The sequence below is a fragment of the Meles meles genome, chromosome 15, assembly GCF_922984935.1.
Source record: "Meles meles chromosome 15, mMelMel3.1 paternal haplotype, whole genome shotgun sequence".
Lineage (NCBI taxonomy): Eukaryota > Metazoa > Chordata > Mammalia > Carnivora > Mustelidae > Meles > Meles meles.
This window is the reverse complement of record NC_060080.1, coordinates 25,166,271-25,189,172: the sequence shown is the minus strand read 5'-3', so window position 1 is coordinate 25,189,172 and position 22,902 is coordinate 25,166,271. Positions and strand designations below refer to the sequence as shown.

Genomic DNA, 22,902 nt, shown 5'->3' with positions numbered 1-22,902 from the left:
TAAGAGGCTCTTCCTGTCATTTCCAAGCAAAGTGATAGGGATCTTTATTTGTGCATTTATGAGTTCTCCAAGAGAAAAGAAATAGCTTCCTGTGTGAACTTTGTAACTAGGACTTTGAACAAACTGGACTTGTGGGGTGTTTCCATGAAAGGAAACTAATTTGATTTTCTACTTTCCTTTAAACTTTTTTTTCAGGGGGCAAATTCTGGCAGTTTTATGACTTCCTGGATTGCTCTTAATCAGTAAAAAATCCTATGGTCATTTCTAAGTTTCTTTACACAGCCTCAGTTCAGAATAGAGAGGTGGGGTTAGAAGAAAGTTCTCATTAAGTCAGTGCTGGTGGAAGATGGCTTCCCACCACTGGGAACATTCCATTGTAAGTCTCATAACATGGGGCATGTGCTTTTTCTGGCCCATGGCCCTTCCTCAGCCTCCAGTTGTGGGAGGTCCACTCCGTATAGACCCTATTGGAGGTCCAAAGCCTTCATAGTCAGTGTTTGGGGGATGATTTAAACACCTCCACATCAGCTCACTCTCTCTTGCATGACCTACACCAGGTCCACAGCCAACACTTCACATCCTCTGCCCTCCCAGACTCTGGGAGTGTGCACCGATCCCAACACTGCCATTTCTTCTTCAGCTTCTCTGGTAAGCCTATCTCAAGCTTTTAGATATGCCAGACAACCATATCCCCCATCTCAAAAAGGCTGTATATTAGCTTACTGTGTAGAGCTATGGAAGCCTCCTCATGAAGTTTGAGGTGTGAGGCAGATACCTCCTCTCCTCTGTTGTTCCTGGTGAGATCCAGCAGCTGGAAATGAGATGACATGTTTTTTTTTTTCTTTTTAAATTTTATTTATTTATTTGACAGAGAGGGAGAGAGCCCAAGCAGACAGAGCAGCAGGCAGAGGGAGAAGGAGAAGCAGGCTTCCCATTGAGCAGAAAGCCCAATGAGGGACTCAATCCCAGGACCCTGAGATAATGATCTGAGCCAAAGACAGATGCTTAACTGACTGAGCCATCCAGGCACCCCAAGACCTTCATTTCCATGATATATTGGGCACATCTCTATTAACTCGACAAACTCTTGGGTGAGGGAGTGGCTAAGTATACCTAGGATACATTTTTCTTTTGTTTTTGTTCTTATAGGTGGTGGAGAAAAATGCAGATCCAGAAACAACCCTTTTGGCCTACCTGAGAAGAAAATGTATCCTGACTTTGGGGTAAGAGTGTGGGGCAGGGCAGTGAGGTTTCATTCTCTAGGCCTTATGTCATTTTCTAGTGACTGTGGGAAGCCAGTAAAGTGTGGAGGACAGAGCTCTCTGTCACTCAGCAGTTGTGTGACCCTGGGACATCTTTTGAGCTCTCCAGGTATAAAATTATCAACTGTCGAATGAGAGGATTATTTTTTGATGTTTCTTAGGATTTCTTCCAGGTAAGACTCCAGTGATGCTAAGGCTTAATCCCAGGCCTGTAAAATGAGTATCTGTGAAAGGCCCTCATTGGCCCTGGTGAACTGTGTGGCTGTTCCCCTCAGGAGGAGTGGGCCTCCCTCAGGAGATCTTCACTGAGGCTTTCCAGAGAATCTTTCCAGTTCTGTGAAGGTGGAAGGAATGTCAGAGGAAGGTGTGTTTGTTGAGAAAGGATTCCTGAGTGGGGAAGTGTGTGGAGTGCCATCCAATGTGGAGATGGCGGACAGTGGGAGGCAAGGGACAGGGGACTCCTGAGCACTTACTGTACATAGGTAGAGTTCAAGGTAATTTTCATAGGTGAGCTCATTGATCCCCACAGCAATGCCTCTGACAGAGGAGGAAGTGAGTTTGACACATGAGAAGAGGCCTGCTTCTTGCTCGTCTATTCTGGGCCAATCCTGGCAGAGCCTGACTGAAACCTAGAGGCATGCTCTTTACCTTCTAGTCATGCTGGAAACTCCTCAGGGTTGGTTGTTGGGATGTCGCTCGTCCCGACTTCTGTTAACCCATCCCTCTCACTCCCAGAGTCAGGAATGTCCAGTGGCTCATTCAGGTGCCCTATTTGAGGACAGCAGAGCGTAGTTGCCGTACCCACAGAAGCAAGCCTGAAGTCCATGGCCTTCCCTCTGGTTCACGTACTTCTTATCAGATGATGTCCAGCTCCAGCATACTTTGTCCTAGATTTTCCAACGAGAGAGGGCGAGTCTGGAGTTTCACGGCCCGTGAACCTGGTGAAATCACTCAGGAGGATCGGGAGACTGCACAGAATTCCACTGCCAGCCCCTCTACCTTGGGGGGGTAGGGGGTCTGGGGAGACAGGCACATTCTCAGAGACTGTGGTCACCAATGCTAGTTTTCTGATGAAGGTTTGTTGTTTTTTTTTTTTTATTTGCTTATTTACAGCATAACAGTGTTCATTGTTTTGGCATCACACCCAGTGCTCCATGCAGTACGTGCCCTCCCTATTACCCACCACCTGGTTCCTCAACCTCCCACCCCCCCCCCCTCCTGCCGCCCCTTCATAACCCTCTGGTTGTTTTTCAGAGTCCATAGTCTCTCATGGTTCATCTCCCCTTCCAGTTTCCCTCAACTCCCTCTCCTCTCCATCTCCCCATGTCCTCTATGTTATTTGTTATGCTCCACAAATAAGTGAGACCATATGATACTTGACTCTCTCTGCTTGACTTATTTCGCTCAGCATAATTTCTTCCAGTCCTGTCCATGTTGCTACAAAAGTTGGGTATTCGTCCTTTCTGATGGAGGCATAATACTCCATTGTGTATATGGACCACATCTTCCTTATCCATTCATCCGTTGAAGGGCATCTTGGTTCTTTCCACAGTTTGGCGACCGTAGCCATTGCTGCAATAAACATTGGGGTACAAATGGCCCTTCTTTTCACTACATCTGTATCTTTGGGGTAAATACCCAGCAGTGCAATTGCAGGGTCATAGGGAAGCTCTATTTTTAATTTCTTCAGGAATCTCCACACTGTTCTCCAAAGTGGCTGCACTAACTTGCATTCCCACCAACAGTGTAAGAGGGTTCCCCTTTCTCCACATCCTCTCCAGCACACGTTGTTTCCTGTCTTGCTAATTTTGGCCATTCTAACTGGTGTTAGGTGGTATCTCAATGTTGTTTTAATTTGAATCTCCCTGATGGCTAGTGATGATGAACATTTTTTCATGTGTCTGATAGCCATTTGTATGTCTTCATTGGAGAAGTGTCTGTTCATATCTTCTGCCCATTTTTTGATATGATTATCTGTTTTGTGTGTGTTGAGTTTGAGAAGTTCTTTGTAGATCCTGGATATCAACCTTTTGTCTGTACTGTCATTTACAAATATCTTCTCCCCTTCCGTGGGTTGCCTCTTTGTTTTGTTGACTGTTTCCTTTGCTGTGCAGAAGCTTTTGATCTTGATGAAGTCCCAAAAGTTCATTTTTGCTTTTGTTTCCTTGGCCTTTGGAGACATATCTTGAAAGAAGTTGCTGTGGCTGATATCGAAGAGGTTACTGCCTATGTTCTCCTCTAGGATTCTGATAGATTCCTGTCTCACATTGAGGTCTTTTATCCATTTTGAGTTTATCTTTGTGAACGGTGTAAGAGAATGGTCGAGTTTCATTCTTCTACATATCGCTGTCCAGTTTTCCCAGCACCATTTATTGAAGAGACTGTCTTTTTTCCATTGAATATGTTTTCCTGTTTTGTCGAAGATTATTTCACCATAGAGTTGAGGGTCCATATCTGGGCTCTCCACTCTATTCCACTGGTCTATGTGTCTGTTTTTATGCCAGTACCACGCTGTCTTGGTGATCACAGCTTTGTAGTAAAGCTTGAAATCGGGGTAACATGATGCCGCCAGTTTTGTTTTTGTTTTTCAACATTTCCTTAGCAATTCGGGGTCTCTTCTGGCTCCATACAAATTTTAGGATTACTTGCTCCAGCTCTTTGAAAAATACCGGTGGAATTTTGATCGGAATGGCATTAAAAGTATAGATTGCTCTAGGCAGTATAGACATTTTAACAATGTTTATTCTTCCAATCCAAGAGCATGGAACAGTCTTCCATCTATAAAATTATGAATGAAAAGGGAGAGATCACAACTAACACCAAGGAAATAGAAACAATCATCAGAAATTATTACCAACAGTTATATGCCAATAAGCTAAGCAACCTAGATGAAATGGATGCATTCCTGGAAAGCTACAAACTCCCAAAATTGAACCAGGAAGAAGTTGACAACCTGAATAGACCGATATCTAGTAATGAGATTGAAGCAGTGATCAAAAACCTCCCAAAAAACAAGAGCCCAGGACCTGACGGATTCCCTGGGGAATTCTACCAAACTTTCAAAGAAGAAATAACACCAATTCTCCTGAAGCTGTTCCAAAAAATTGAAGCAGAAGGAAAACTTCCAGACTCTTTTTATGAAGCCAGCATTACCCTGATCCCCAAACCAGGCAAAGACCCTACCAAAAAGGAGAATTTCAGACCAATATCACTGATGAATATGGATGCAAAGATTCTCAACAAGATCCTAGCAAACAGGATCCAGCAGCACATTAAAAAGATTATCCACCATGACCAGGTGGGATTCATCCCTGGGTTGCAAGGTTGGTTCAACATTCGCAAATCAATCAGTGTGATAGAACACATCAATAAGAGCAGAGAGAAGAACCACATGGTCCTCTCAATTGATGCAGAAAAAGCATTTGACAAAATCCAGCATCCATTCCTGATGAAAACGCTTCAAAGTATAGGGATAGAGGGAACATTCCTGAACTTCATAAAATCTATCTATGAAAGACCCACAGCAAATATCATCCTCAATGGGAAAAAGCTTGCAGCCTTCCCGTTGAGATCAGGAACACGACAAGGATGCCCACTCTCACCACTCTTGTTCAACATAGTATTAGAAGTTCTAGCAACGGCAATCAGACAACAAAGAGAAATAAAAGGTATCCAAATTGGCAAGGAAGAAGTCAAACTCTCTCTCTTCGCAGATGACATGATTCTTTATATGGAAAACCCCAAAGACTCCACCCCCAAACTACTAGAACTCATACAGCAATTCAGTAACGTGGCAGGATACAAAGTCAATGTACAGAAATCAGTGGCTTTCTTATACACTAACAATGAAAATACAGAAAGGGAAATTAGAGAATCGATTCCATTTACTATAGCACCAAGAACCATAAGATACCTGGGCATAAACCTAACCAAAGAAGTAAAGGACCTGTACTCGAGGAACTACAGAACACTCATGAAAGAAATTGAAGAAGACACAAAAAGATGGAAGACTGATGAAGTTTTGAAGGCCCCAGAGACTCAGATATTCCTGATCATGGCAGTTGCTGGTTTGAAGGTCAAATCTCAAATGAAATCTGAAACCAAAAGTTTTCACAGAAGTGAAGGTCAGGTGGCTTTTGGCTGACCGCCATGAGAGTTCATTTCTGAGAGTTCTGGGAAAGAGGAGAAACCCCAGGCCTGACTGCTGTTCTGGCTTCTGAAAAAAATCCCCCAGCTGGAAGATTCTGCTAGACTTTGGACTATTAGGTTGTCTGAACTATTGCTCATTGCATATACTCTGAGGAGTCAGAGAAATAACTTAGGGTGTAGCGAGCTCTTCCCAGTTGTGTTTTAGAAGAGGGAGCCATGTGGTGAAGGAGGAGTCCCCAAATCTGGAATCGTATGATTGTGTCTAGGCCCTCACACAAGGTGACCTGAGTGACTGTGTTGCCTTTCTGGGCCCACCTTCCCTCCTGGGCCTCAATTTGCTTTGTTTTATTTTAATCTGGAGAGAAGCAGTAGCTCCTGCCTCACCTGCTCATGAAATTATTATGAAAATCAGTTGGGTCCACGAGTGTAACTCTTTTCCAAGTATAAGACGCTATATGTTTAAAGAGACTAATGTCCAGCATATTAAAGGTAAGAAATAAATATTACTTAAAGGACTGAATGATCAGACCATGAATGGCTGCCCAGAATTCATGATAAGTTTTCATTTCATCTTGCAAATGAGGGACGCGACCGGCGATAATTGACCTCCACCTTTGGTAGAGAGCTGGATGGCTCAGAGGCCTAGAGCCTGCGGGAAAAGCAGCCACGGAGCCCATGTGTCTCAGGGAAAGGGGCCACAGTCAGTGCTGCTCTCTAGAATAGCCTAGTACTTAGGCACACTAGCAGACTCAAAGTTATCAGACTACTTCTGCAAGTACATGTAAGAGATGTTGCTACTCGTGGCCACCAACGTCAAAGATTATCTTTATTTTCATTTCTAGTCACATATCCTATGGGTGGATACTCAAAAGCCCTTGGTCCAACTCTAACTTTGGTTCCTGGACTTCAGCAACCCAAAAGGTTCAAGGTGACAAGCAGGACTCGGTGGGTCCCAGAACAGATCAATGTCTCTGTCTGGCCTGAGTGGCTTCATTGTACACCCAGCTGCGGTGATATGAGGGTCGCCTCATGTGCTCAGCCTCTGAGGTGCCTGATCCCCCTGCACAGTGAGACCACAGGGTTGGGAGCCCCTAAGACCAGATCAGGAAGCCCCGGATGCCAAGAAACATCTCCAGGTTTGGAGAGCGGTAGGACTCCAGTCCTGGAGAATACCTGGGTGCTGTCTGACGGGACCCTGATGCCTTTCTTCATCTGTGTGGTGGAGATGGTCCCATTCTCCGACTTCCGGGTCACAGTGCAGATTTCCAGGATGAAGGGGGCCATGTGGGTCTGCAGCCTCCCTGGGTTGAAGGGCTCGAGCCTGTGTGCGCCAGTGGATGGCTCTATACTTACAGCTGTGCGCACGCACTTCCCAGCAGCCCAGCAAAGATCCTTCTGTGAATTTGTGTTCCTTAACCCTCGACCACCCAGTGAGGCTAAGCGGGACCAAGCTGGGCTGTGGAGAAGGCGGCTGTGGGGCCTGCACCGTGATGCTTTCCAAGTATGATCGTTTCCAGAACAAGATTGTGTATCCTTTGCCCACTGGCTGGTTGTGACGCAAGGACTATGAGGCAGGGGTCATGTTGGGAGTGTGTGTGTGTGTGTGTGTGTGTGTGTGTGCGCACATACGTAAACTTTCTAGATCCAGACTCATTTCCAATCCCATGAAATCCTTTGGTCAGACTCCATTGCCTTTGGAGTAAAGTCCGATCTCTGCTTGGTGCTTAGAGCCCCTCACAGTATGTCCCATGTTTCCTCTCCAGGTATCTCTCCCTATGGGCCCAGCACTCCATCCTTGCAGGGACAACTGTGGACTATTGACACTCTTGGCCTACTCATTTCTCGGTCTTTGCCTAAGCTGTTGTCCAGGTCTTGAATGTCCTTTCTTCTAGGACTTCTCCACCTGGCCAGCTCTTGCTAGCTCTTTAGGACTGGGCAAAATAACACCTCCTCCGGGAAGCCTTCCTTGACCTCCCAAGACTGGGTTAGGTACCCCATGTCTGTGCTGGTCCTACAGTGTTCTATGCTCAGCCCTCCTGAAACACTTCCCATAAGCTGTTTAAATTGCACCTTCACAATGGCTTCACACATTTTCCTGGGTTGTCCGTGGGCTATTGAAGAACATCTCACTCACCTTTGTTTCCTTGGCCCTCAGCAGAGTGCCTGGCATGTGACTGGCCCTCAGAAACTGATGCTGCTTGTATAAATGGATGAATGGTGAATAGAAAAAATGGACATCAAGAAGCTCTGTTTAAGGGGCTGGTGTCTCATATTTCCTGGGGATCGCCTCCTCTTTTTTCCCCCACAGAGGATGGGAGACAAGGGGGTGAGATCAGGGGGGTAAACATGCCTGGAGGTTCTGAAATTGAAGAGGCTAAGGAAGGGTCTTGCAGGCAGAGGAGCAAACACTGGGCCTGGAACCTGCCAGAAATTTCCTCTTGACTCAGCCTCCAGGGTGGAGGTGACTGAGGTGACTGAGGATGACCCTCGTGTTCCAACTTGGAGGCCCAGTGCCCCGCAGGACCCTGCAGGGGCTCATGCTTCACCGGGGTGGGGGGAGCCTCCTTTGTTGCTAGCCCAGAGGCCAGGGTAGAGAGGCGAGGACACCCAGGGAAGAGCCCAGAATGTAATGTAGAGGGAGGGGTCAGACAAAGCCCCTCTAAGTCTCCGGTGGCCCGAGTGGACAACGGAATGACCTTAATCTGGGGCTCCAGCCACTTTTCTGCCAACGCCTGCCTGGCCCCCATCTGCTCTTTGCATCATGTTGCTGTGACGACGGTGGAAGGAATCGGAAGCACGAAGTCGAGGCTGCATCCCGTGCAGGTAACCGGAGGCCAGGGAGGCTCAAGCCAGGGCCGCGGACTTGATCTGGGCTGTGAGGCGGAGAGTCACTGCCCGGGCAGAAGGCACTGTGGCCTGGCCGCACCCTCATCTCCTTCTCCTGGGGCGGGGCAGGGAGCGGCGGGGTGGGGAGGGAGGGGGAGTGGGGGGGGGGCTGTGAGGCGGAAAGATGGGCCCCAGGCCTGCAGCTCCCTCCTGTGGCCACCGTGGGTGTGACATGGCATGACCCTTAGGGAACCGCGAGGTCAGCCTGACTGGGTGGCCCGGGCAGGCTGCCTATGCCAGACCTGGAGGGAGGAGGGCAAGGGAGCGCCTCACCCACCCGCCACCCCCACCCCCGCGTGTGCTTAGGAAACCCCCGCTGTCCCGGGTTCAAGGTTCCAGATGCTCTGTGCCCTTGATTAAAAGCCCACCTACTCCCTGCTTGCTGGAATGGTAATCCCATGACTCCTCTCAACGGCCCCCTGCAGGGGATATAGATGTGGGCTGCTAGGCCTCTACCCCCACTAACAGGGAGGTTAGTAAGGGCTTAATGAGAGAATAGAGGCGTCTGAGTGTCGGACTGAGGGTTTTTTTTTCTGATGGTATCAGGCTGCCCGGCAATGGATTGAAATTAGGAACCAAGAGCGGACAGTAATCTGGGAGGTTTTGTGGAAAGAATCAGGATATTCTTAGGCAACATGGCAACATACAGGAGCAGAGTACTGTGCTAAGGAAAGGCCATCGTTTCCAGTGCTTCTCGTATGGGGAAACTGAGGCGTGGGTCTTCCAGACGTTACAGTCAGAGAAGGTGCCAGAGGCAGACCTGTTGGCCACTTGAGGAGACCCACTGCTCAGATCATGCCTTTTTGGGCACCTGATGTGGGTGCTGGGCTAGGGCCTAGGGCTGAGCGAGCTGCTTGTTCTCGGGGGAGGGGCAGGGCAGCTGGCACGAGTCACATGAGATCACAGCACCCATAGTGCTTCATTTCTTAGGCAGCAAAAGGGGAAATTACTAAACTTGTCCAACCTGCAGGAGAGGTGAGAGGGTGAATTCGGGCTTGTAATTGGAAACAAGCAGATGAAAGACGGAAGAGTTTAAACACAGGGACCGTATCTGAATAATCCACCAAACCCCTCCCTTTCCAGTGGTGCAGATTCATAATCCCCATGTGCTTATTGGACCCTGAGTTAGCTGTCGAGCCAGATTCCACCTCTCCTTGTCCATTGGTTTTTTCCCTTGGGGTTTCTAGGACACTACACTTTACTCACGTTCCTCCCTCCAGGCTGGTCCTTGGGGCTGGCTCTAGGCCTGCCAAATTCCTAACTGCTGCAGCATCCCAGGGCTCCAGCCAGGCCCCTTCCCCTCGCCTTCTGCACAACCCCCATGCCCAGGCGAGTTCAGTACCATCTATGGGCCAACGGCACTCCCATTTACGTCTTCAGCTTTGACCTCTCCTCAGAGCTTGGATTCATAATTCCAACTGCCTCCTTGACATCACTATATGGATGGTTCATCTCAGACTTCACAAACCCTATTTTTGCCCTTTTTCCCCAGTCTTCCTCCATCTGAGTCAATGGCAAAAGCATCTGCCCAGTTGCTCGAGATAAATATCTGGGAGTCACCTTTGGTTCTTTCTCTCCTGCACCACACCCAATCCATCCAGAAGCGCTGTCTACCTTATTTCCAACCCTACGGCGAAGGCTTCATTTCCTTTACCCTCTTACTGCTTGGTCTGAGCCACCCTCTGCTCTTACATGGACCACTGTGTCCTGGTCCCCATTTCTACTCTGTCCCCTGTAACCTATTCATTCCCTACCCACAGCTGGAGTAACTTAAATTTTTTTAAGAGAGAGAGAGAGCAGGGCAGGGGCAGAGGGAGAGAGAGAATCAGAGGTAGAGAGAGAGAGGGAGAGAGAGAATCAGGCAGAGAGAGAAGGAGAAAGAGAATCAGAGGCAGAGAGGGAGAAGGAGAGAGAGCAGGGCAGGGGCAGAGGGAAAGGGAGAATGAGAATATTAAGTAGGCTTCGTGCTCAGCACAGAGCCTGACATCGGGCTCTATCTCATGACCCTGAGATTGTGACTTGAGTCAAAATCAGGAGTGGGACTCTCAACCCACCGAGCCACCCAGGCCTTGCCTGGGGTGATTCTTAACTAACATAATTAGATCATATATACTCTTCCCTGGTTCAAGTCATGTTATTAAATTCAACTTAAAAGGCACCTCTTCAGAGAGGCTGTTTCGGAGCACTCCCAAAGGGCCGCTGGTCGCTCCAGGGCCCATCAGCCTGTACTAAATCTCTACACGGCATTTATCTCCACCTGGAATTTTCCTGTTTCTTTTGTCAGTATTTCCCCTACTAACTTCACGAGACTGGTGATCTTGTCTCTCTTCTTTTTTTTTTTTTAATTTTCTATTTATTTCTTATTTTTTTATAAACATATAATGTATTTTTCTTGTCTCTCTTCTTCATTGCTCTGTTTCCAGTGACCTTACCAGTCATTGCACAGAATAAGTTCTCAGTAAATATTTATAAGTGGAGGAACATTTGTATATCCTAGGCACTGGAAATACAGTACTTCAGCAATTTTACTTAAGTACCAAGAGAGACTCCCAGGAGACAAAATAATGGTAATAATAACAATAATAATAGTAATGCGGACATGGTGAATATCCTGGTACTAAAAATCTGGCAGAGGGACGCCTGGGTAGCTCAGTTGGTTAAGCAGCTGCCTTCGGCTCAGGTCATGATCCCAGCATCCTGGGATGAGTCCCACATCGGGCTCCTTGCTCCGCGGGGAGCCTGCTTCTCCCTCTGCCACTCTGTCTGCCTGTGCTTGCTCTCTCTCTCTCTGACAAGTAAATAAATAAAATCTTTAAAAAAAAATCTGGCAGAGTTCGAATGAGAATTCTATGACATTCGATGCATATAGCAAATTCTCTATGGCATATTTCCAGATTCTTATGTTCCCATGGATTCCTGGCATTGCCTTCATTTAAGAATGTAGTGATATTCTAGGGGCGCCTGGGTGGCTCAGTGGGTTAAAGCCTCTGCCTTTCGCTCAGGTCATGATCCCAGGGTCCTGGGATTGAGCCCCGCATCGGGCTCTCCGCTTGGCGGGGAGCCTGCTTCCTCCTCTCTCTCTCTCTCTGCCTGCCTCTCTCCCTACTTGTGATCTCTATCTGTCAAATAAATAAATAAAATCTTAAAAAAAAAAAGAATGTAGTGATATTCTAGTTTGGGGGGAAAAAAGTTCATTTAGTTCTTAATAAATGCTGGTTTGCAGGATTGCAGGCTAGAGTATGAAAAGAACGTGAGTCTGCTCTTCCATTCACTGTGTGTGGTTTTGGTTAAATCTCTTAAAGCTCTGGGCCTCCTTCCTCCTCTGTTCAGTGCAGAGAATGGAGGGTGAGAAGCCCTTCTGGTTTTAATGGTCACTATTCTTCGACGAGACTTTCCTACGAATGACCAACGTTGGTTGACCACCTACTATGTGTCAGGTATAATAATGTTAGGAGTTTAACGTGACTTATCTCTCTAAATCCTTACCCCAGCTCCAGAGATAAGTACTAGGGTGGACCTCATCGTACAGGTGAGGTACCCATGGCCCCGGAGAGGCTTGGTGGCTGGCCAAGGCCACCACTGGGCCTAGGACCGACTTCATGCAGGGACTGCTCACCGACCCTCCCTGCTGGCATGCTCGGGCTTCCCGTGGGTCATCCAGAGAGCCTGAGAGAGCTTCTGCCAGCATGTGGGTCTATGTCATCTGTCCCTTTTAGGAGAGAATCTCCAAAAGCCATGGCTCCCAGTGTGGGTTCTGCACCCCCGGCATCGTCATGAGCATGTACACGCTGCTTCGGAACCAGCCTGAGCCCACCATTGAGGAGATCGAGAATGGCTTCCAAGGTAGGGGCCTTCAGGCGCCGCCTAGGAGGGGGCATAGCAAACGGGGTGTGGTGGGAGTTAGGGCAGGGCCAGAGCCCAAGTCGGGAATGGGCTAAGAGAGCGAGGCACTGCCCTCCGGAGGAAAGGCTCAGACTACCCTTTTTTCCTCTGCCCCCAGGAAACCTGTGCCGCTGCACAGGCTACAGACCCATCCTTCAGGGCTTCCGGACCTTTGCCAGGGTAAGTGGGGGCCCCGGGGCGGCTGCGGCCCTGCTCCTAAAGGAGCAACACTCAGGAATCACAGTGGGAGGGATGCCAAGGGCCTCTGGAAGAAAGAGGAGAAGGACAGCAGGGCCACCTGGCCGGTTTGTCCCTCTGTTGGTACCTGGAGCGGGCACTGGACTCTGTCTCTTGTTCAGAGGGTTCTTGGCAATAGCAGGAGTGCCGAAAGCCTCCTTCCAGGGAAGGCTGGCTCCTGGAAGAGGCATGTAGTCCCAGAGCTAACTGCCTCCGGGCATTCGGGTCTGATGCGCTCCGGTGGCCCAGATGCTGAGCCTGGTGTTAAATAACAACAGCCACAGCACCTGAGCTCCGAGCCGCCGCAGTCTGCAAGTGGCACTCCGTGAGGCTTGTGAAACTGCTAATTAGATCTCCAGTCAGTTGGCGCCTCCCTGCCGTGTTTGTATACCTCTGGGGGAGAAGCCACAGCCTGGGCGCGCAGGTCCTGATCACACTCACACCGACACACGCCTGCCATCCCTCAGGGAGGACAGAGGGCTGGCCTCTCCCTTCTTGGCTTATCTCCCCAGATTTCGTCTGATTCTCCAACTGGGGCAAGTTAACCTTGACTCTAATCAAATCATCTCTTCTCAGTTTGATTCTGGGTTGAGAGGGAGAGTCACAGACACCTGTTCCTTTCACGGACCTTGAGGGTTGCTCCATTCTGAAAAGGAGCGTTGTATCCAGATGACCCCAGAGGGTGGCCACAGGGATGGGGTCTACAGGGAGGGAAGGCACCCCATCCTGCTGAATGCTTTTGATGACAAAGAATGAGGAGGTGTGGATTTAAGGGAAAATGACCAAAAGCACAGACCTGGAGTGTGCAGACCCGGGTTCAAATCTCATCCTTTCACTGAACCGATGCATGACCTCGGGTATATTCCCTTGTTTCTAAAATGGGATTATAATAATACAATATTACAATGTTATATTAATACATCTATAACTGTAATAAAATATACGTAATTATAATAATATCACAGAATTGTAATAATACCTACAATTATTCTTATGGTGTTTGTGGGAAGTACTTCTCCCTCCTAAAGCCCTTAAAACACTGGCACATCTTGAGTATTAGATACACGGCAACTCTAAATTACGATGCTGGTATGTTTCTTCCATTTCTCGCTATTTGACTTTCATCAATTGCTCAGGCTTCCTGAGAATAGAGGATTGTTCATCTTGTCCATGTATTTATTTCTGAAGAGGCTTCTCGAGAGAGACAATTTTACCAGCCCTCCTATTTTCTGAAAAGAGAAGGGCTTGTGGATGTAATCCATGGATGGTATGGTTCTTTGCCGGGCTGGAGTTTGATCATCATTGAAAGGGCTCCCGATTCCATTGTGCTGGCCTTGCCTCCCTGGATCAAGCTGCTGGGCCTCGAGGAGCAGAGCAGAGCCCCCTAAGTGACTGGGACAGAGAGTGTGCTCAGAGATCATGCACCTTACTCCCTGGAGACACACCCCCCAACCCAAGGCCTTATTTGGAGCCTCTGCATTCTGAGTTCACATACAGCTCTAACGAACCTGCTTAGCTCATTCTTAAGCCCGCCGTGCACATTAGGAAAGTGGGGTATGTTTCCTAGAAGGGGGCACGCTGTTCACAGCAAGAAATGATGATGTCCGGTTGGCAGCAAAGAAGGGCATGGAGGAACTGTAAAAATGAGCATGAGCCTGGCTGTCCAGCCTGCTGAGAAAAGGAGAAATCTCTCCAGGGGGGGTAAAAAAAAAAAACAACCCAGCTTTATCCAAGCTCAGTGGGTATGGAGGGCAGTGGCACGTTATTGTACATCACAGTAATTTGTGTCATGGCCACGTCCATAAAGTATCAAGTAAAAAGATCTAAGGAAGACTGTGCCAATACTTTATCTGGAAAATGTACTTCTGTGAAGTATGTCCTTCCCCACAAGGATTGGGTGAGTGAGGCTGATGGCTGGCTGGACGCGGCCTCCCTCCCTTCAGGTGGGGTCTGGCGAGTCCCCTGGGTCACCGTCTCCAAGAAGAAAGATGAGAAGAGACACTAGGGGAACTTTATTTCCCTCTTCTTTTTTGTCTAAACACAGAGGAGAAGGCCAAGGCCATGGTGAGAAGGTCCAAAGTAGAGTGCTCGGAGATCCGGCAGCAGGGCTGTGGGTGCAGGAGGGGGCTGGGGTCAGCCCACGGGGCGACGTGGGCAGGAGGCCGAGGGAGCCGAGGCTCCTCTCCTGAGGACGGGGCTGACGGTGTTTTCAGATGCTCTGAGGCCATCCTGTCAGCCTCCGGGCCCTTTGAGGGCTTTCCTGGTCACAGTCATCACGGTGTGATTCATCCCTTGGGCAATGTGTCTCCCGTGACTCAGAGGCAGAAGGGCTGCCCCAGACCTGCTTCTGCAGGAGCTGACCGCCTTGGACATGGGCTTGGAGCCATGCCTGGGAGTTGCTCCCACCTTTGCCTCTCAGCATATCTCCGGGATTCTGGAGTGTCTCCCAGACCCTGAGCAGAGACTGCCGCCTTCTTGGCACACATCAGTCAGGAGAACACACCCTTCCCCATCCTCAGCGCCTCGGTTCTGGGAGGCAGCGATCCGAACCCTACTCCCTGCTCTGCCATTGGCACCCAGAGCGGTGCGGAGTCAGTTCTTGCCCAGGGGTGGTGGGTCATCGGACCTGTACCCTCCCTTTAGCACAGGGTCTCAGTGAGGAAGGAGGAGTGTTTAGCTTTCTGGCAAGAAGGACCTGATATGCAGTGGTGGGGTCATCGGGCACACTGGCTGGACACCTCTCTGAAGCCAGCGCTGGTCTCGGACCTGCTTGGAAGGAGCCCCACAGAGACCGGGGCCTGGAAGGAGCCCAGCCAGGCCTCCTAGAACTTGACCGATGCCCAAGCAGAGGCTCTCGAGTGCCGAGAGCACCCATGGGGATTCCTTTCAGAGAGGTTTCCTAAGGAGGAAGCGAAAACGGGCATAAAGATATGTTTTGATAAAATAGGACTTAACTTTTATAGAGAAATTTTCTTTTTTTAGAAAGAGAGAGAGAGTGAGAGAGAAAGCACATGAAAGGGGCTGGGAGGGGCACAGAGTGAGAGAGAGAGAGAGAGAATCCTAAGCAGGTTCCACACCCAGCACCGAGCCTGATTCAGGGCTCCATTTCATAACGCTGAGATCATGACCTGAGCCAAAATCGAGTCTGATGGTTAATTGACTGAGCCGGGTGCCCCTGGAGAGAAATTTTCTTAAAATTAAAATTTCCTCCTGCTTCTCTTGCATGAGTTTCTTAGTTTCCATCAACCAAGAAAGGGGAAGTGGTTAAAGTGTTCTTATGTCCATGCAGACGTGAGTGGGATGGGGAGCTGTTTCCCCTGGTGCTGGGGTAGGAGCAGAGCTAGATTTCATTGGATATTAGTGACCCAGGTTTGTTAAAGCTTCTGGGAAAGCTCTTTGCAAATATTTTTTGTGTATTTGTCATCTCTCTAGGATGGCGGGTGTTGCGGAGGAAGTGGCGACAGCCCGAACTGTTGCATGAACCAGAAGACAGACTCCAAGGTGAGTGGGTCCTCGTCCTCCTCTCCATGGAAGCCTGGGGGCCAGTCTCAGATGAAAGGAGGCAATAGATTCTTTTCACACTCCCGGCAGTGTGGCCGGAAGAGGAAATGGTTATGCCCAGACCGTGAGGGTGATGAATGTGCAAGTTAGCCCTGGGTCCTCTGGCAAGACCTCTTTATCCTGCCTTCCAGGAGCTTCCTGGCCCTCCACCAAGCCGGATGGGGGCTGCAAACAGGCTTGCTTGGGCAAGGGCCTGGGTAGATCCTACAGGACATTTTAAAGGAGGAGATATGGTATCACCCAACTGTCCCCTTTTCCAGCAGGTCACTCTCTCACCACCTTTATTCAACCCCGAGGAGTTCATGCCCCTGGATCCCACCCAGGAGCCCATCTTCCCCCCGGAGTTGCTGGTAGGTGATGCCCCAGGGAGAGGCCCGACTCAGTCTCTGTGCCATGAGCCTCTGGAGGCCTGCTCTATTTCATACCAACTGGGACCTTTGTGACCTTGTCCTTTTTCTGACACCCAGAGGTCAAGTTCCTCTGTCACATATTCCAAAGGGACCCACACTTCCCTCACACATGTCCCTCTGAGCACTGAGAGAGGATCTCCCTGGCACTTTACTCCATGTAGAGTGTTCCAGAAGCATCTCCCGACCTCCTGGCTAGATCTAAAGTAGAACCCCCAAGCAACCCATTCTCTCTCTGTAAGCAGTCCCTTTGTTTAACAAAGAAACCAAGCTGTGCTCCAAGGGCACACTCCGGGGGAGTGCTGCTCTGTTTGAGGACCCGCCCACACCCACCCTCGCACTGGGATCCTGCTCCTTCGCTGCAACATTTATGGCAGGGGAAGAATCAAGCCTCACTCCGAGGCTTCAGGTGCAGATTCTGGGGGGTGCTGAGCACATGAGGACAGCCTAGTGAGTCCAGCGGGCCCGAAAGAACGGCATGGCAGCAGGCCACCGGCATACCTTTCCCTGGATGGTGCAACCTTGAGAACACTGTCAGTCTGATCTGGGGGTTTTCTCTCCCAGTCCCATGTCACCTCTCACATGCTAGAACCGGCCTCTGTTGCATTCTCTCCTGACACCCTTCCCTTGCCACCTCTGCCCCCACCCCCCCGCAGCTTGTCCCCTGCCCCTCTGGGAGACAGTAGCGTTGGTGGGGGGTGGGGCACTGCTCGAAACCCGGGCTTTTGGTCAGGACAGTTCAGGTCCCCTTGTGGCAGGTGAAGGTCCCATCACCTCCTGGTCCCCTAAGGACTAGGGAAGATAATGTGTCTAAGAGCTGCAACACACACCCTGCCTCAACACGAGGACGTTCCCCTCCGTTCCCCGACCTGACTCTTCATCCCGAATTCCGTATTCAACAAACTGGTGGGAGAGGTGATCCCATCCCAGACCTCAGCGTATCAGGGAGCTGCAGTGGACAGGAGACAGTGCGGTAAGGAGCCACATTTTCCAGAGGCTGAAGGATGTTCCTCAGAAACAGCTGCGTTTTGAAGGCGAGCGCGTGACCTGGATCCAGGCCTCCACCCTGACCGAGCTGCTGGATCTCAAAGCCCAGTACCCCGAGGCCAAGCTGGTGGTGGGGAACACGGAGATCGGTGAGAGCGGGGCAGACAGTGTGCCCGGGGGTGGCCCCTCGCTGGCCGTGTGTCCTCAGAACACTGGCTTCCCCTGCCCTGCCCTCATTTCCCATTTCACCTATTGGGGGGAGGGGTTAGTAGCTCCTCAAGGGGTCCTAAGGAGATGCTTGCTGACTCTCCATAGGCACATCGCACGCCGGCTCTGTGCCAGGTGCTATGGGAGGAGCTCAGGTACCAAGATCCCTTGTCACTGTTCCTTCCCCAGAGTACCTCCCCGTCTCAGGAGGAAGCGAAGGGGATCACGTGTCTAGGCCGGTGCCTGAGAGACATCAGGGGATCCAGCACTGTCATTCTCTTGCCCCTCCCCTTTTCTGGGGTGATGTGGCCACCGACCCTGTTGGTGCCAGCACCTGGGACGTGAGGCTCACCATATGCAAATAAGCCCGGGAGACTCACGTTGTGTTGCTCTACTCCCCGGTGCTCGAAGGGACAGAAATCCATGAATTTCTGGAGCTGGATTGACCCGTTTCCACTTTGCTGGGTTCCAAGCCCAGAGAGGCTCTGAAGAAAGGATCGCGGTGTAGCTGAGGTCTCCCTTAGAGGACCTCTGGTGTGTGTGTGGGGGGGGGGGGGCTTGACATGGTTTTAAGCAGCCCCAGACAGTCCTGTGGAGGGCTCTTGGCTCTGGTTCTGGAAGGAACCCCTGAGCTCTGGATTCTTGCTGGATCTGTAGACACAGAGAGGAGGGTCTGATTGATTTCGTGCTGGCAGGGGACAGAGTAGGCCCTGCCCTCATGAACACAGGTGTGCGACCGAGACTCCAGCTGCAGAAACGTGACACACCAGGGTGGCCAGGTGGCCTAGGAGCTCTGCCTCCTGTAATGTGACCCTGCTAGCCTGTGTGGCCATGGCCCTGGGGTCCAGGGTGGCATGAGTTAAAGTAAAGAATGACTGTTTGGAAAACCAGTCACATGACATGTTCATAACATAACATAACATAACATCCTGTTCATAACATAACATCCTGGACACAATTAGACTCTAATGGAAGGGAATGAATCCACAAATATTTTATAAGCTTCAAGTTAGAAATAACTTCTGAAGATGACTTCATCCGGCTCACCCCTTCTCCCTTATATATACACCCAAGAGGGATTTGGGGGAAGCTGAGCAGAGAGAGAGCCTTGAGAAGACTGGCCCACCTCTGCCTTCCACCTGCATTCTTTGTCCCTGGAGCCCGCACACAAACAGGCCAGACTCCTCAAAGCCCCGACCACACTTCTGAGACTCTCCACAGCACACGAGAAGTGGGAGGATGCATAGACTCTTCTTTTTGAACCTTCCCATCTGGAGCTCTGTGGGACGGGCTGGGAGAGGTGCCGAGTGGAACGGGGCCTGAGGACCAGGGTTGAGACTGTTCACGGAGCCCTTTCCCTAGACTCGCCGAGACCAGAAACTGGACACAGACGTGCGGCCCCACAGAGCCACGCACCTGGAAGGGTGCAAGCGGATGCTGGGGACGGGGAGGCAGACTTGATGTTTTCTCTGTGAGACAGTTTTCCTTTTTGTCTGAGTGCTAGATGTTCACGCTATTGTTACTATGATACACCGACTTGTAAGAATTGCGCACAGACCGAAACATGCCTGTTCTTAGCTGCGTAATTTGGGCAAGTGCCTAACTTTCCTGTGCCTCAGCCGCTTCATCTACAAACAGAAAATCACAATATCTCACAAGGCGATTGTGAGGATATAGTGAGTTAAAATACGTGAGGTGTTTCAGTGGGCTCCTGACATATGTTAGTATGCTGTGCCTTCCTATATTATCTCCTCCTCCCCTGCCACACACCCACGCGTGCACACACACCCACGCACATACACACAGACACACACACATAATTCAGGTTCATCTCGTTTATTTATTTATTTTTTAAAGATTTTATTTACTTATTTGACACACAGACACACAGAGATCACAAGTAGGCAGAGAGGCAGGTAGAGAGAGAGGAGGAAGCAGGCTCCCCGCTGAGCAGAGAGCCCCATGGGGGGCTCGATCCCAGGACCCTGGGATCATGACTTGAACCGAAGGCAGAGGCTTTAACCCACTGAGCCACCCAGGCGCCCAGGTTCATCTTATTTAAAACCAAAAGTCACCTCAGCGAGATCTGTGGTGGTTCCGCGTGTGCTGTGTTTGTGACAGGATCAAGTGAGCAGAAATTGTTGGGACGGTGTCGAAGGCACAAGCACAGATTCAGCAGGCTAAGTGAGAAAAAATGAAGCTTTTTTGAGTAATAAAAAAAAAAATCAAAGGTCCAACAAAAAAAGAGTTCATCTCATTTGAATTCTGATAGAGCTTTTTTTGGGAGGGGGAGAAAGACATGGTGCTCAGACTGATCGTGTGGAAACCACATGGAGCCCCCTATCTTGTCCCCTGTGTCTGCTAATCCTGAGACGCCCCCACCCCGACCCCACCAGGGAGAGTGATGCTGTTGTGAACATGTCACAGATCCTGTGTGAGCGGCAGGAAAGTGCCAAGGCCTGCTCTGGCGGGAGCCTCTAACTTCAGGTTTCTTGTTTCTCTCAAGGCATTGAGATGAAGTTCAAGAACAAACTGTTTCCTATGATCGTCTGCCCAGCCTGGATCCCTGAGCTGAATTCAGTGGAGCATGGACCCGAGGGTAAGGGGAGGTGTGCCTGGAGCCCCCGGAGGGAGGGGCTGGGCTGCTGGGGATGGGTCCCATGGGATGCTGGGTGCCAGGAAAGCCTCCCTGGATGGGGAGAGGGGGTCCCCTCATTGCCTTCATTCACTGAGTATCCATGGTGGGGTGCAGGGGGTGAGGGGAGGCTGTGTGATTTTTCAATATTCATTCTCAATCCTGCCTACATGTTAGAATCACTCATGGGGCACGGAGTCAGTGTGGAGAGGTCTTGGGGGCTTTAAAAAAAAAAGCCAGGACTTCACCCTCAGAGACCTGATTTTATTGCATTGAGAACCACTGGTTGAGAGAGCAGTGCATTCTGGTTGTAGGACTAAGGGACCTGTGATTGAGTCCTAGCTCTTATATTAGCTGTGTGGCATTGGCCAAGTCACTTGACCTCTCTGGGCGTTAATTCCTCATCCATATAAGGACATGCGATCTGGTTCAGCCCTCCTCAGGGACTAGTAAAGTGCCCTAGGGGCTGTATATGAAGGTGTTTTCTGAGCTATGAGGGGATTCGCTGTTATTCTGAGCTTGTGTTTCCAGGTATCTCCTTTGGAGCCTCGTGCCCCCTGAGCTCTGTGGAAAAGACACTGCGTGAAGCGGTTGACAAACTTCCTGAATACAAAACAGAGGTGTTCAGAGGTGTCCTGGAGCAGCTGCGCTGGTTTGCTGGGATACAGGTCAAGTCCGTGGCGGTGAGTCCCTATTCAGGGGCCCTCAAGGCTCAGGGCATAAGGCCTTTTGTCACAAGGCGGAGGGCGGAGGGGTCTAGTGTGGCTTCTGCTGAAGACCCAGCAGGCCTCAACTGTCAGTGCTTAGAACTGGCTGGGGTGCTTGTTAAAATGCAGGTTCCTAGGCCCTACTCCCAGAGATTCTGACTCAGTGGGGCTGGGAGGGAGCCTGAAGGTTCTGCTGAGGAAGGCGGCCTGTGGGTTGCTCTGGGAAGCATGTGCTGGTGACTCAGTCTTGACACCTGAGGCTGGCGTGTTTCTTCCTGGACTTGACGAGGCTATCAGCAAATGGATTAGAGATAAGTTGGGGAGAAGCCAAATCGGGACGGGAACTGCCTCTCAGAACTGGGGGAGAATGAGAGGTAGATCCCTCCGAGAGGAAGGTAGAGGCCCAGCCGTTGACTGTTCACAGCCAGACTTCAGACTAGTCCCAAGTTCCCTGTTTGCTAACCATGTTCACACACCCAGGGCCATTGGGGGCTCACGATGGCTGATGGTGCTGGGCAGAAAGCCACCCTTCCATTCCATTTTGTTGTTGATGTTTTCAGTTAGAACACAACCCAAAGCTACCAGCCCACTCCCGGTTCCTCCCCCTACCCCAAGCCCCTGCCACCTCTGATTGTGAATGAGGAGGCAGAAACTCAGAGACATTTGCCTTCACTGTGTAATAAACAACCTCAGTTCTTTCAGAAAAATTTGGGTGAAATCGAACAAATTTAAAGGCTCTGACCCACACGACTGTCTGCTAAATTTCAGAGCTGAGACCCAATCCCAAGTGTTAGGATCCCAAGTTTTGCATGTTGTTCTAGAAGCCCAAGTGAGGCTGGTCTTGTGCCTTCAGCAGGTGTCACCCCTGTGTCCTGTGGTTGGGAGGCAGCTTGGGAGGCAGCTGTGAGAGCAAGGTTTCTTGGGTGGGCTGGGCTCTCACACACTCTCTGCTTGTTCTAGTCCATTGGAGGGAACATCATCACCGCCAGCCCCATCTCTGACCTCAACCCTGTGCTCATGGCCAGTGGAGCCAAGCTGACCATCATGTCCACAGGTGAGAGCAACGTCATGTCAAAGTTGGAACAGAGGGTCAGGTGGGGAGAAGTCTCACAAGATAGATCACTTTCTGGGGAGACAGAGCCAGCCCAAAATTCAGTGACTCTGCTGTCCTAGGGTTTGGATCCCTGGAAACTGCAATGGAGATGGACCCAGTTGGGGGCCAGGAGAGCTGGACCATTTCTTTCTTTCTTTCTTTTTTTTTTTTAAAGATTTTATTTATTTATTTGACAGAGATCACAAGTAGGCAGAGAGGCAGGCTCCCAGGGCTCGATCCCAGGACCCTGGGATCATGACCTGAGCCGAAGGCAGAGGTTTTAACCCACTGAGCCACCCAGGCGCCCCTGGACCATTTCTTTATAAGGAATTCACAACAGGATCTGTTATGCAGATCTTTATTTATTGGTGTGCTGGAGCTGGGAGGCACGGGCTTGCTGCAGCCCACAGCCGTGGTTTTAGGGAGTCTGTGAGTGTTTGTTAAACATGGCCCCTGTTAAAAATTGAATTATATAAACTTACAAGAGAATAAATTACATTAAAAGAAAGGTACTAAATACTCAAAATTCATCCCTTCCTAATTATTTGAATATTTCACTATTGCCCATGCTCTTATGGTTCTTCCCATCTGTTCTATCTGTGGGTTGGAAATGCGATATAATGGTATGCTGCCATATACCCCTTGTCTAAGGGTCCCCAAGACCACCGCCAGCTTTGGTGACTCACAGGAGCTCAGGGAAGACTCATAGGAGGTCAAGGAGGACTCACAGGACTCAGCATATTGTCGTACTCATGGCTCTGACTTACAAGTGGGAGGATACAAAGCAAAGTCAGCAAAGTACAGAAGGCCATGGGGCACCATCTGGAGGAAACCAGGCACAGACTTCCAGAGCCTTCTCCTGGGAGAGTCACACGGGACGCCCTTCATT

At 50.0% G+C, this 22,902-nt stretch overlaps 1 protein-coding gene across 2 annotated transcripts in view; it reads left to right on the top strand.

Moving 5' to 3' along the window:
• The window catches only part of XDH (xanthine dehydrogenase), a 64,353-nt gene that overhangs the window by 5,174 nt on the left and 36,277 nt on the right, over positions 1–22,902 (top strand). Inside the window, exons 2-12 of one of the 2 annotated variants that reach the window (XM_045979360.1) lie at positions 1,150–1,207; positions 6,843–6,939; positions 8,126–8,234; positions 12,014–12,140; positions 12,298–12,359; positions 15,849–15,917; positions 16,241–16,327; positions 17,379–17,520; positions 20,085–20,177; positions 20,745–20,896; positions 21,881–21,974. In XM_045979360.1, the coding sequence (XP_045835316.1) occupies positions 1,150–1,207; positions 6,843–6,939; positions 8,126–8,234; positions 12,014–12,140; positions 12,298–12,359; positions 15,849–15,917; positions 16,241–16,327; positions 17,379–17,520; positions 20,085–20,177; positions 20,745–20,896; positions 21,881–21,974 (1,090 nt within the window). Of the gene's footprint in view, positions 1–1,149; positions 1,208–6,842; positions 6,940–8,125; positions 8,235–12,013; positions 12,141–12,297; positions 12,360–15,848; positions 15,918–16,237; positions 16,328–17,378; positions 17,521–20,084; positions 20,178–20,744; positions 20,897–21,880; positions 21,975–22,902 lie in introns of both variants that reach the window. The other variant, XM_045979359.1, reaches the window with a different exon arrangement.